Source organism: Scyliorhinus canicula, chromosome 21 (assembly GCF_902713615.1).
Source record: "Scyliorhinus canicula chromosome 21, sScyCan1.1, whole genome shotgun sequence".
NCBI classification, from domain to species: domain Eukaryota; kingdom Metazoa; phylum Chordata; class Chondrichthyes; order Carcharhiniformes; family Scyliorhinidae; genus Scyliorhinus; species Scyliorhinus canicula.
In genome coordinates, this window is record NC_052166.1 from 58,184,135 (window position 1) to 58,198,875 (window position 14,741).

The 14,741-nt window shown below is 42.8% G+C and overlaps 1 protein-coding gene across 3 annotated transcripts in view; it reads left to right on the forward strand.

The window, feature by feature from the left end:
- The first annotated feature begins 1,658 nt into the window (after nt 1-1,658).
- gpr107 (G protein-coupled receptor 107) overlaps nt 1,659-14,741 on the forward strand; it is a 115,751-nt gene continuing 102,668 nt past the window's right edge. For all 3 annotated transcript variants that reach the window (XM_038781741.1, XM_038781743.1, XM_038781742.1), the window contains exons 1-2: nt 1,659-1,799; nt 10,297-10,419. In XM_038781741.1, coding sequence (XP_038637669.1) covers nt 1,698-1,799; nt 10,297-10,419 — 225 coding nt within the window. In that variant the 5' untranslated portion in view covers nt 1,659-1,697. The remainder of the gene's footprint in view (nt 1,800-10,296; nt 10,420-14,741) is intronic.

Below are 14,741 nucleotides of genomic sequence, written 5' to 3' on the forward strand. Positions count from 1 at the left end.
AAGCCCTGTTTTTGACAGCACTTTATCCTGTAGTCCCCTCAGGGGGAGGCGAGGAAAGCTTGGGACCTGTCTCCATGAAAAGTCCCGCACTTGAAGATACCAAAACCCATTCCCTCCCGGCAAGTCAAACTCCTCCTCTAATGACTCCAAGGTCGGAAAGCCCTCCTGGATAAAGAGATCCCCAAACCTCTCAATCCCTGCCTGCTGCCATACCTTAAAGCACCCATCCAGCCCCCCCCCCCCCCCCCCCCCCCCCCCCCGGGACAAACCGGTGATTGTCACAGATCGGTGACCACGCTGACGCCCCCTCCAGTCTCATATGCTGCCTCCATTGCCTCCGCACCTTCAGGGCTGCCACCACCACAGGACTTGTGGAGTACCGAGCCGGCGCGTATGGCAGGGGCACCATCAGTAAAGCCTCCAGACTCGTACCTTTACAGCCCTCATTCTTGCCCAGACAAGCTGCCAGAATCTCAATTGCCAGGGCCGAGACTCCTCCACTCCCACCTTCTCAATCCCCTTTCCTGCCTGTCTCGCAGTCACATCTCTCTGTTTCTGACCACTGACCAAATCAGATGACTAAAACATAAGGGGGCGTGACTTCCGACTGGTACAAAGTGTGCCACATTACCTTTCCCCCCACCCTGATGTGGCAATGTCTGCAGCTCAGCGTTCAGCTCATCAACTCTGACCCAATACTTATTAAACCAGGTCAGACAAGTTTTACTGGTAACCTTCATTCCAGGTTTTACTGTTTCACCCCCTACAGGTGCAAATTATTTATCAGTTCATTGCTTAAAAAAAGCAACTAATTACCGTGGATGCTGGAAATCTGAAATACAAACAAAACAAATCCTGGAAATGCTCAGCGGGTCAGGCAGCATTTGTGGACTGAGAAAAAAGTGTTGATGTTGGGGTGGAGGAGACCTCTGCATGGTTGGGACACAGTGCTGCATAAGTGGGAGGGGACAGTGCAGTATGAGTGGGACACAGTGCAGCTTTGGTGATGCACAGTGCAGTATGAGTGGGACATAGAGCAACATTGGTGATGCACAGTGCAGTATGAGTGGGACACAGTGCAGCATTGGTGATGCACAGTGCAGTATGAGTGGGACATAGAGCAACATTGGTGATGCACAGTGCAGTATGAGTGGGACACAGTGGAGCATTGGTGATGCACAGTGCAGTATGGGTGGGACACAGTGAAACATTGGTGATGCACAGTGCAGCATGAGTGGGACACAGTGCAACATTGGTGATACACAGTGCTGCATGAGTGGTACACTGCAACATTGGGGGTGCACAGTGCAGTATGGGTGGGACACAGCAGCATTGGTGATGCACAGTGCAGTATGGGTGGGACACAGTGAAACATTGGTGATGCACAGTGCAGCATGAGTGGGACACAGTGCAACATTGGTGATACACAGTGCTGCATGAGTGGTACACTGCAACATTGGGGGTGCACAGTGCAGTATGGGTGGGACACAGCAGCATTGGTGATGCACAGTGCAGTATGGGTGGGACAGTGCAGCATGGGTTGGGTGGGACAGTGCAGCAGGGGTGGGGCTCCAGCTGATGGGTTTCTGGTGCTTGGGTCACGAATAATGGTGACGTCAGGACGTTGCGTGACGTTGACGCCACCCGGTGACCTCTGACGGCCGGAAGCTCACCCGGATGTTGACGTCGCTGCCAACATGGCGGCCTTGAGTGTGTTCCCGCTGTGGGGCTGGAGCTTTCTGCTCTGCGCTTTGCTTTCCACCTCGGTTCGGGGCCGAATCCACCGCCTGATCCTGAAGGTAAAAGCTGAGGCTCGGGGAACTGGCCACTGAGCGTGTTTATTTCCCGGGCGATTGAACGGTAATGGTTCTTGGTCAGGGATTCGGGTTGAAGGTGTTGACAGTTACTGTGCTGTAAAGCGAGGAGGGGAGGCGGAGGAGGAAGGGGGCGGTGCTGATTCTTCTCACCCTTGCTTGAGGAGTGGTTATTCTCAGGTTAAATCACCACCTGTCAGCTCCCCCCCCCCCCCCCCCCCCCCCCCCAAAGGGGAAAGCTGCCTATGGTTCATCTGGGTCTGTGGCGACTTCACCTTTGCTACCTTTCCGCCTGTGAGCCAGTGGGCAGATTGTCTACAGTCTGTCAGGCCGGGTTGGCCAAGCCGATCCTGCCCCAACACCCCAGTCGGGATAAGTAAACTTGCACACGACTGACGTTTAAATGGGGTACATGTTGACGGCGCTGACTGGGTAAATGAAATCCCATGCTGTCAAAATCAGCAACTCTCAAAAATGGATTGTAGGAATATCCTCAGGCAAAATCTAACGTTTCTCTCCCAGGCAATCCCAGGTGTCAAAGCAGATATTTAAATGCATTCTTGTAAAAACATAAAATGTGATTGTTTTGATAAGGAGGCACCCGATTCATGAAAAAGTATTCTGATGGAAAGAAGTAAGCTGCCTCATTGTGCCATTTGTATGCGATACCATCAGGAATAAGTATTCCATTTTAACTTTATAATCTGCAAAAAATTAACTTTCTAAACATTTTATCAAGTCAGTACCTGAGTCACAAAACACCAATGTAATGGTGGATGTATATCATTTTCACACCATGCAGTGGTTAGCACTGCTGCCTCACAGCGCCAGGGACCTGGGTTCAATTCTGATCTTGGGTGACTGTGTGGCGTTTTCACTTTCTCTCCGTGTCTGCATGGGTTTCATCTAGGTGCATCAGTTTTCTCCCACAGTCCAAAAATGTGCAGATTAGGTGGATTGGGCATGCTAAATTGCCCCTTAGTGTCCAAAGATGTGCAGGTCAGTTGGAATGGTCACGGTCAATGCGCGGGGTTCCAGAGATAGGGTAGGGAAGCGGACCAATGGAGAGTGTTCTTTTGGAGGGTTGATGCAGACTCAATTGGCAGAATGGCCTCCTTTTGCACTGTAGGGATTCTGTTGATTTTCCTTGAAATGAATGGTAAATGATCTTTTGTTATTATGTCAACCTCACCCGTGTAGAAGTGTCATCCGTGCTGCAGGCGTTGGTTTTGTCTGGCTAAACGTGGCATTTGACTGCAGGAAGTATTCTCAGTTACAAATTGCTGGTGCGAAGAACTGGGTTGTTTAAAAGTTTCTAACTATTAGTGGGAGTAAAATAAAATGATGAACTCAGGAGGAGTATCACAGAAAAGAATTCTGCCTGTATTGTACCTTTAATGGAAGTTCCCTGGTGCTTAGGAGAGGTGTGAGAAAAAAATAGACGATGAACCAAAAATGGTGATGAGACATGACTAAAAGTAAATCAAAGAGTTGGAATTTAAGGAGTGTGCTGAAGGTGGCGAGAGAGGTGGCAAGTGAAGGATGTTCAGGGACAGAACTTGATGAAGGCAGCTGAAAGAGGGGAACTTGTTCAAGAGATGAGGGGTGAAGCACTGGAGGAATGAATTACAAAAATGAAATAGTAAATTTGAACCTAGATTGGGAGCTGAGTAGATCCGTGAGAGTAGGTGAGGTGGGGCATATAAATCTAACGTTTGCAGAATTTTGAGTTTCTCATATGTTGATTTGTGTTATATTTACTTTGTCAGCTGCAGCCCCGTATCCTGTTTGCTGCCTCTTGAGTTTACCCTCAACATATATTTCAAGAGGCAGAACTATAGTTATGGTCGCATTTTAGCCCTTTAATCTGTGTGTAAATGAACACTATGAGATCATTCAAGAATGACATTAAGTATCATCCAATTTTGCACAGAACGTATTTGGAAGCAAACCTTCTGAAGTTGGATTACGCCTGATAATCAAACTGACCACAAAGAAATCTTTATTTAAATAATTTTGGAAAAATACATAAAATAGTCCCGTCTACCACAGGACTACAACTCCATTCTGTTTGAAGTTCACCATAAAATGTTAAGAGTTTTACCACCTCAGTAGATGCTTTCATTGCAAATACGAACGTAGAGAATTGATGGGCAGGAATAGATGAGATGATCCAGCAAACTTGCTCCATACCATGATGGCCAGACAGTCATGATTAAATACCTCTCCCCTCCTGCCATCCATTCCTGCACCCAGGTAAATTCCTCAGAAAGACAAAAACCAAAGGGAAAACTGATAGTGCTGATAAAGTGTACGATACTCTGGGAAATTCTTCTTTCATCCCCTGAGGCAATCAAAACTAGTCTGGAAGATCACATGCACCGAGTGTTGCCCATAAAGACACTCACCACCTATCGGGTGCAATCTTTGCTTCATTCAAAACCCAGTCGAACTCGCCTTTGGGATCCAGAGTTCGCACCTACCACAACAGTGAGTATTTTATCCCAGAGAGGTTCACTAATCTCTGTGAGAAAAAGAACCACCTGACATCTGGACTATTCTTACTGTTGCACATAGTTTACACTCTTGTCCACTGATTCCTTTCTTGTCTGTTAAACTGTTATTGTGTATTAATAGGGACGCTGTCCAGCCATTCAATTATTTCATAACCTTTTGAGTTGCAATTTAGTACATAAACCAGTAGATTGATGTGATCAATCATTGCGCGCGAAGAATAAGATCAATTGGCTCATATGTCAGTGCCTAGTCTCTGAAATAGCTGTCCACTTAATCACATTCCCTATAGCATTTTAAAATGTTTTAAAATTATTTGTTTCTCTTTTAAAGCCACGGCTGATGTTTCCCTATTTTTCTGTCGCCTGTGAAATCTGATATTTTACCCCTTTCCCAGAGTCAGTTTGTTTTGGAGCCATCATCCCAAATTCACCGCTGTTTAAATCCCTTCAAAAATGTTACACTAACTAATGTGTAGAATTTGCTTTTGGTCCTTTCAAAAACTCCTTATCTATACTACTTACAACCCTTTGATCAGGGAGTGCCTTAAGTTTAGCAACAAGTCTCTTGTTTTGCTTCTTACCAGATGCCTTTTCAAAATCCATATACTGTCCATAACATTCATAAATTTATCAAGTTAATGTTAATATTAATATAACAGAATTATAGGATCCCTACAGTGCAGGTGCATCGAGCCCACACTGAGGCCAGAATTGAACCCGGGTCCCAGGTGCTGTGAGGCAGCAATGCTAACAACTTTGTCAATGTGCATTTAGAAGAAATCCTTGCTTTAGTTTGACTTCAATTCATTTTTATCTTTCTAAACATTAATTATATTTTGTATTATGGCTACTAGAAGACTGATAGGCTAACCTTGTTTATCCATTTTTCCACTTGCGAAGGAGTTTTAAGAGGAGTTTTAAATTGGCTAACATTTTAAGAGGAGTTTTAAATTGGCTAACATTGAATTATAATTGAAGGTTCATGAAGTATTTGAACAATATTAGCTTAATGGAGTTAACTGGAGGATGGGCAAGTTAACCAGATGGACAGAAATAATTGACAAATGAATAATTAGGGGATAAGTCTTTCTGCAATGTAACTGTACACAATGCTGGAAGTGTTTCTTCAATTCTGAAGTAAGGTTAATTGCCTCCTAATTAAACATTTTACTTCACTTTGTTTACACTGAGAAAGTCCTTATCACACATTCCTTGGAAATTGTGTCGAGCAGTAGGCTGAGTGACAGGAAACATTGTCAGCTGCAGTATTTCCGTGATTGTTCCAGGGTTGTATATGGCTGAAAATACCCAACTCCAAAGGTGTGTCTTTTAATATAAGACTACTTATAGATTATGTGTACAATGGTGACAGCTGGGAAGAACACATTCAGTATGGTGACTCTCTTAACATGAGGTCAGAGAGTGGCCCTTGGTTATTAATTCTAATATAATGACCCTCACTATTCTTTCCTGCAGAGATCACTGGAAAGTTATGAGGGGTGGGATTTTTCTTTCACTTTCTTTGCCAGGGGCATGACTTCCGCATCTGCTGTGATCTAGATTATGGTCAGCCAATAGTACAAAACAGGAATCAGTATGTGTGGGTGTGTACCATACCACACAGTGTAATCTCACACACAGCAATCTTTAATATTCAGAATTTGCCGAATTTTCAGCTTTCCAACATTGGAAGAAAATCATTTGACTACAAAGTAAAAACAGGCATAGTGTGTGTTTACAATGGCATCCCCACTCTTTCCTCATTCATTACTCAACGTGCTGTTTGTACGAAGGGTAGGTGAGTAAGTTTACTGGGATATTCAGGAGTGGCAGAGGAAGGACAGGTAATGTGCAACAAACTGAAGTGGATTAGGAAGGACGGGATATGTTTCTGTACAACATAAAAGTGGTGAGCATTGTTAACTGTGAAAATGAGTGACTTTCCACAGAATGCAAACACGTTAGCAGATTGAGCAGTTAGATGGAATTTAGTCTGGAGAATTCAGTGAATATATTTTATAAGGAATAATAAGGAAAGGATATGTACACCAAATGGAGAAGTTGTAAAAGAAGAGGTACCAAGGGATTCGAGGATTCAAATATGCAAATCTTTAAAAGTGGCAAGGTATGTTGGTAAAGTTCCAATTATAAAGAATAGCATTTGAGATTCTAAGTTTTGTCGATATAGTATAGATTACTGAGAGGGAAGCTAAACCGATAGAAAGATTATGACCAATTTTGGATAAAGGTATATAAAGGCTGGAAGAAGGATGTGGAAGGAGAGACCAGAGCAACTAAGACTACTTTCTTTTCAACAAAGGAAATTCAATGGTGATCGGATAGGTATTCAAAACTATGAGAAATTTTCAGAAAATGAAAAATAAATCTATTTCCATTGGTTGGCAGCTAGGTAACGGAGTGAAATGTTAAGATCATTATTTAAAGAAATGGAAACACTGCAATTTTTTAAAAATATGGGGGAAATTAGGATGTGGAGTACCCTACAAGAGACTGGAAGTGGCGTCTCTAATATCTTTTAGAAGATGAAGTGGATAAATTTCTTTGTAATTAACATGGAAGTATTGAACTGGCGGTTGGTATATATGATGGGATTTACCTTCATGGCTCATTGTGTTCACTCACGTATGTATGGGGTTGACCAAGACACACAAAAATAATGTCCCTTTATGCTTTATATTATTACCTATGACTGGTACTGCACAATATGAATTGGCCAAATGGTTGGGCAAATTGCATCAACAGTTCTGAGCATGTTTCAACATAGTCGGTTAAGGATTCTGTCACTTTTTACAAAACCATACAGCACTTGCCTATTGACAGCAGCGCCATGTCCACAAGTTTGTTCAACGTTGTTAGCCTATGGGCCGGTTTAGCTCAGTGGGATAGACAGCTGGTTTGTAATGCTGAACAAGGCCACCAGCATGGATTCAATTCCCAAAACAGGCGCCGGAATGTGGTGACTAAGGGCTTTTCACAGTAACTTCATACTTGTGACAATAAAAGATTATTATTGTGACAATAAAAGATTATTATTATTCACCAATGTACCACTCGCTCAAGAAGTCTTAGATATTTGCACCGTGTTAATACATCTTGATCTGGATGCATCATCATTGTCTGAATCACTGTTCATTGAGCTAATAAATTTATGAACTCATGCAGTTGAGTTCCGTTTTAACAACCATTACGAACCCAGACCAGGCCCTAACAGTGGCTCGGATACTGGATGAATATTTTATGTTAATTTTGTAAGACTGTGAGGAAAGGATACATCACCCCAGGAGTGATTGCACGAAGAGATAAGGATATGGTATTAAACCCAACTTTATCACTAACACAGCATAAGAATAGCTTTGTGGGTGGCACGGTGGCGCAGTGGTTGGCACTGCTGCATTACAGTGCTGAAGACCCGGGTTCGATCCCAGCCCTGTTCGTGCAGAGTTTACACATTCTCCTCGTGTTTGCATGGGTATCACAACCCAAAGATGTGCAGCATAGATGGTTTGGCCACGCTAAAATTCCCCCTTAAAAGTTAAAAAATTAGAAGAATATCATGAGAAAATAACTTAGAATTACCCCTTAAACCACAGGAGTTTCCATAGTGTAGTGGTTATCATGTTCGCCTCACGCACACAAAAAGTCCCCAGTTCGATCAGGCTTTTAACTCTTACTGCGCCAAATACCTATGATACAATACATCTGAAATTCCTACATTCATCACACAACGCCATATATTCCCAAAAAATGTTGTTGCCATGGGATCCCTTCTAACCCCCACTCTCGTAAACACTTTGTTGGTTTCCACAAGAAACGCGTCTTCAATGGAATGACACCTAACCTACATATCTGAATCAGCAGCTGCATATAGGAACTTCTTTACATACCATAATGGGCTCCATCCTGTGCTCAAATTCACCTTCGAATGGAGCAAGCTTATGAGCTACCTTTCCTCACCGTGTAGTTGAGTAATATGCCAATGGATTTTCCACTAATGTCTGCTGGAAGCCGACCTTCACTGGTCAATATATACATTGGGATTCTGACACTGCTGCACATTATTAGATTGGCCATTTGCTCACTGTGTAAGCTTGGTGCATGTCAAAGCTATCCTTCGAAATAGTGGCTTTCCTGGTCAGGTCATTGCTCGCTGTATATCGCGCAAACTCATGAATGGGCCGAAGGCCGTCACTTTTGGTCCTGAGAAGTACCAAGCCTACTTCCGATTATCCTTGAAATGTGGCTTGGCTTTAAACAGTAAGCAACAGGTAGAACTAGCTGTTTCACAGTGCTGCAATGTAGTAGCTATTCCGACGAATACAGGATTTTAGATTATAAATATTTGGCACTTTAAGGGTTAAAAGTCTGGGTCAGAGTGTGTTTGACTGCAGTAGTCATGTTTTCAAAGAGTCTTGTTCTGTAAGACTAGAAAGCCTTCGGGAGCTAGAGATTAAATTGACTATCGCAAAAGCACTGTTGTGTGACCAGCAGGAGTCCCTGGGAGTTAATTTGTTTTCAGTTTGGGAAGATGATGTCATTGTTGGGTGGAGCCATTTTGAGAAAGTCTTTGTGTTGAGTTTAGATCTGGCTACCCTTTAGACCACAAGTAAAGGCTTTTGCTCTCACCATAGTGCAGTAAACAAAAAAAGATACACTATTTAAAGCCATGCAGACTTCTCTGAGGACAAGGAAGAAGCTGAAACAAACCAGTTGATATAGCTTTATGAAGATATGCAGCCAGAGTCTGCAGGGCTTGTAACAGGAGCCAAATCTGTCCCAGAAAGCAAGAGTTATTGTTTACATTGGAATGTAGTATGGATTGAGAGCTGTATGTTTTTTTTAAAGTTCTTGTTGTTTAATTGAGAATAGAGATGTAATTAAGGGATAATTGTAAGCGATTTTCAGATGTGATGTTTTAATCTTGTGTTAATAATAAAAGTTTGTTTTAAAATCCCTATTTCTTCATGCAAGCACTCCTCGAGCGAAGTTTTCTTTCCGCAGTATTACAAAATGAACTAAAATATTGAGGCTTCGGCCAGTGTCCTCGCCACTATTGGGGTCTGGTCTGTGATCGAGATACTATAAGAGTGATGTTCGCCACTAACAGGAGGCTGTCGCCAAACTAAAAAGACCTTCCGCTTATCGCACAAATGACTAATGTATGAATTTCAATGAAGGTGTGATGTGAAGTATAAGAGAAGCAGATATCGGGAACCCCACCACCTGGAGGTACACCTCCAAGTCACTCACCATGCTGTTCCTTCGCTGTCGTTGGGGCTACATTCTGAAACTCCTTCCCTAACAGCATAGTGGGTATACCTACTCATCAAGGCAACTCATCACCACCTTCTGAAAGGCAACTAGGGATTGGTAATAAATGCTGGCCTAACCAGTGACACCCACATCACGTAAATGAATTTGAAAAAAATACATTTGTTCACACCGGGCCGTGTCTTTTGCAGCGGTACGGTGCATATTCATGCATTGTGCCTTTTCAATAAACAAAAGCTGGCGCAGCCATTTTCTGATTCATTTCCTACTGCAATGCCTTGACCAACCTGCCTGATTTCAATTCACACAAAAACTTGGCAGTTAACTGTTCCCTGGTGCATTCTCCATGGCAAGACTTCCACCAATCAGAGTTCACTTGCTAACCAATCAGCACTCTCTTTTCATGCAGTATAAATGGTTGATCCCTTTATAATTGTTATTTTTGTGTATATTTCCTGATGAGTGTAAGACAAAAACCTTCAACAGCATATCTCTTTTTTAAATTAACATGTACAACAGCAAGATGGAAAAGCTTGAGGAATAGGACTAAGTGGCTAGCTCCCTTAAAGAGTAGACACAGGCTCATTGAACCAGAATCTGTCCTGTTACAATCTTGAATCTTGTTTTCTAATTTGGGGAAATATTTCTGTTGATAACATGGCTGTTTCTTTTTGCAGGATGATGTTAGGCAAAAGATCCATTTAAACACATTTGGTTTCTTCAAGAATGGTAATATGACTGTGGAAATGACAAGTTTGATTTCAAAGGGATTTGACTTCAAAACTGTTGAGAACTCTGCGGTAAGTTCAGTATTTTTTTAGTGAGTATGTCCCACTCCTTTATAGTAATACTTAACAAGTCAAAGAGGTTTAAGAAGAGGAAAACAGAGCCCTAATGTTGGTTGTTTCAGTTGCAATGATGGTTGGTTTATTCTGTATCGTACACCACTATCCCAATGTGTATTTTCCTCAACAAACCCTCTGCTGTGGGATGGTTGTTCCAATATCAGTGCAGTCTGTCGAGGGTAATCATTACATACCCGGGTCCCGCTGTTGACACTGAGAAGGTGTGTAAATTTCCAATATCGCCATTGTTGAATGTTAACAAGATATTAGCAACAACAGTACAGCAACAGCTGACGTAGTATCATTATGCGACCGTAAACTAACAGTGTCACCAGCAAGCATGAAGTGACTGCTAAACTCACTGTCATCAAAGGGAACAGTGAGACCATGGAACCAACATAGTGTCACCAGGGGGAGCCGTCGATCATGGAATTACCATAATATCACCAGGGATAAGGGGGGAGGGGTCTGTGAGATCGTAGACTATTACCGGGGAACTGTGAAACTGTAAAACTTTCATATTGTCATCAGGGGGCGCTATGAGACCACAGAACTAACATATTTACATATGAATTTGTGCTATTTTTTATTTAATTTGGTGCATGGTCCCATATAAATCTGACCATGTTTTTCTCAGCTGAAAAGTTTATATTCTCAATTTGTGCAACACAAAAGATACCACTGTCTAGATTTTCTAGAATCGTTCAGGGATTTGAGAGTTCAGTCTTTTTTTAAGGGTTGTTCAAAATCAATAAGATTAAGTAAGGAAATCTCAATCCAGTAATGGAAGGGTCAGTAACTAGAGGACTCTGATAAGGCAACAGGTAAAAGAATCAGATGCAACACGTTGTGATCTGGAATGCACTATTAGAGAGGTAGAAACAAATTCAGTGGTAACTCAAACATGAATTGTATAAATCCCTGAGGGGGAAAAATATTACAGGGCTACGAGGAAAGCTCAGCAGATTGGAATTAAGTGGAGGACTCAACCAAAGTGTGGATTGAACAATCTACTTCTGTGCTGGATTTTCTTATAATCCTATCATTCTACTGTTGGCAAGGTGGTCAGAGGAATGTAAAGAGACTTAGAAAGCAAAGTATAGCTGCAGAACCAAAAACATTGCCAGAAGAACGTATTTCCTACAAGCATTCACGAGAGAATACCAGAGCAGCATGTCCCTCACAATCAGCACTGTGGGTGTGCCTGCACCACATGGACTGCAGTGGTTCAAGAAGGAGGCTCACGATCACCATCTCAAGGACAATTGAGGCTGGACAATAAATGGTGACCGTGCCAGCAATTCCCACAACCCGTGAAAAAAATTAAAACAATAATCAAAACACAATTTCTGATCGATAAATTAAAAGAAAACTGGAATCCCAAACTGAAAATTAATAAAAGCTGGGTGAGATATATTTCTCAGTGCTGAGACTGAAGAGGATATTTGTGAAGCTGTGACAATATTATGGGGACGTTTGGAAAGCTGCAAGTAGATGGCGCCATATTCAAAACATTTGGCAAAACCTATATGGGCAACTATAAACTCATTATCTTGTACGGATTTAAAGTGACACCAATGGGATCGTTTGTCTTGACTAAGCTTGAATTTCTGCCCAACAATAATAAAGAGCCGTCATCATCATAGATTCAAAAGGATCCTGACATATCTGCTAGAATCTTGATGTAGTGACAACCTAATTGGGCTTTGAATAAACCTGTATCAAGGTTCCCAAAGTTAATCGACAGTGCTCTACCTGAAAGGCTATTAGTTAAATTCAAAAGCATTGAGGATCCAGGGAAAATCTTGGCAAATGTGTTTTTAAAATTGGCTGAGTGTAGAAAACAACAGGTAATTCTTAGTGAAGTTATGTCAGGGTGGCAGAGGAGTACTGTGTGACGTGCCACAGGAATTGTTAGCGATCCACTCTTTCTATTGCACATCAATAACTTGAACACAGAACCTCCATAAGACATGGTTAAATTTACGAATGTTATACTCGGAAAGGTAGTGGATTTGGAGGAGGCAGTTCAAAATGATCAAATTACTTGGGACAAATTATGTGTTCAGAAAAACTGCAAATATTATTCAGCGCAACACCTAGGGGAGAAATTGGTCCTCCTCGTATCCTTGATTGTTGAAATTACCATGAGGGGATGTGAAAGAAAATCTGGGAGCCTTCTCATCCTTGATAATCAGCAGTCCAGCTCATACAACCCATCAATCAACAAAGAACGTTGTTGGATTGTTGAACAACATAGCAAGTATCTGCGAGGTACATGTCAGAGGAAGTTATGTTGAGGCTGTAAGTTGATTAGTGTCCACTTCTGGTCATTGACACTAAAATAAACATTCAAATGCTGGAGACAGCAAAGAGCCACAAAACTGACAGTGTAAATGGTGTGAAGTCTGAAGAAAGACTGGGCGAAACGAGAGGTTTATGACATGGAAAACAGACAGCTGCAAGGTGATCTTGGACAGTGAGGTACACAGTAGTAAACACAGTGAGGAAGATAAATCCAGAGTCTTACTCTAAATTTTGAGAGTGGAACAATCTGGCAAAATTTGAATTTACCACAGATGCCAGGAAGCTCTTCACATAGCGATAAATAAATGGAATGAAAACGGAAACTTGGGAATAATTTAAGGACTTATTTGCTGCAATTGGGGAATGCCATACCTTTCTAGATGAATATACTGCGATGTGTATATTAGCCCTGTACATCCTTATTTACGTTGTCATCCATGTCAGCCTGTCAGTTTCTTGAGGAGATGACGAGAGCAGAAGATAAATATTCTGTATCAAATTACTGGATGTCAATTCTGGATGCAAGAGCTCTCTTACTCTGTCAAGATTCTGATTTGTTCCTTGAGTGCTGCTATAATCCTGATGGCCATTCCTCGCTGGTGTTGTCAGTTGTTCAAAACGAGGTTTACTTCTACCGGGCTTTGATTTGTGAGGCCAACCTTGGAGCCTCAGGTCTTTGGGCAGAGAAGCCAAAAGTATCCGAGTTGGGTGATGGGGAAGGAAGTTCACCAGCCAGGGTTCTGCTGTGTCTCCTACTTTTGCTACTTCTCCACAGCAGGGTTTACACGGTGAGCTTCAGACTGTGTCGCGGAATATTGGATGAGGCACCACCACATGACAGTTTGTGGCAGATTCCTGCCACCCACCAATGTCGATTCGCCCCTTTTTCAAAGACGCCTTCTGAGCGTCCTTAAAGCATTCCTTAAGTGCCCGTCCTTAAGTTTGTAAAGAAGATCTGCTCCAGAAGCCGATTATTTGGTATGGATCTTGTATAACCTTTTGTGAAGCTGTTTGCCTGTGGGAGACTTCACAAGCAAAGCCAATTTGTTCTCACCTGATTTCCATGTGTTTGAATTTCCCAACAAGGGGTGAGAATGCGAGCTGCTTTTATTAACTCTTAGGTTACTTTTACCAATTATGTGCTGGTTGGCCTTGTGCACTGTTGAAACGACTGAAAAGAGCTGCATTTATTTTATTCATTCGCAGGGTTGGTTTAGCACAGTGGGCTAAACAGCTGACTTTTAATGCAGAACCAGGCCAGCAGCGCGGGTTCAATGCCCGTACCGGCCTCCCCGGACAGGCGCCGGAATGTGGCGACTAGGGGCTTTTCACAGTAACTTCATTGAAGCCTACTCGTGACAATAAGCGATTATTATTATAGGGTGCGGGCGTCACTGGCTAGGCCAGTGTTTATTGCCCACCCCTAATTGCCCTTGAGAAGGTGGTGGTGGGCTACCTTCTTGAACCGCTGCAATACGTGTGATCCAGCAGAGGGCAGCAGAGCAGAGCTACTGATCAGCTGTTCTGGGGAAATTTGCATACGTGCAGTGCGGTCAGCCTAAGTTGAAGGTGAACTGGCGAAGGAGACCCAAGGAGTTTGAGTGAAGACAAGCATCCAGCAGAGGGCAGCAGAGCAGAGCTACTGATCAGCTGTTCTGGGGAAATTTGCATACGTGCAGTGCGGTCAGCCTAAGTTGAAGGTGAACTGGCGAAGGAGACCCAAGGAGTTTGAGTGAAGACAAGCATCCAGCAGAGGGCAGCAGAGCAGAGCTACTGATCAGCTGTTCTGGGGAAATTTGCATACGTGCAGTGCGGTCAGCCTAAGTTGAAGGTGAACTGGCGAAGGAGACCCAAGGAGTTTGAGTGAAGGCAAGCATCCAGCAGAGGGCAGCAGAGCAGAGCTACTGATCAGCTGTTCTGGGGAAATTTGCATACGTGCAGTGCGGTCAGCCTAAGTTGAAGGTGAACTG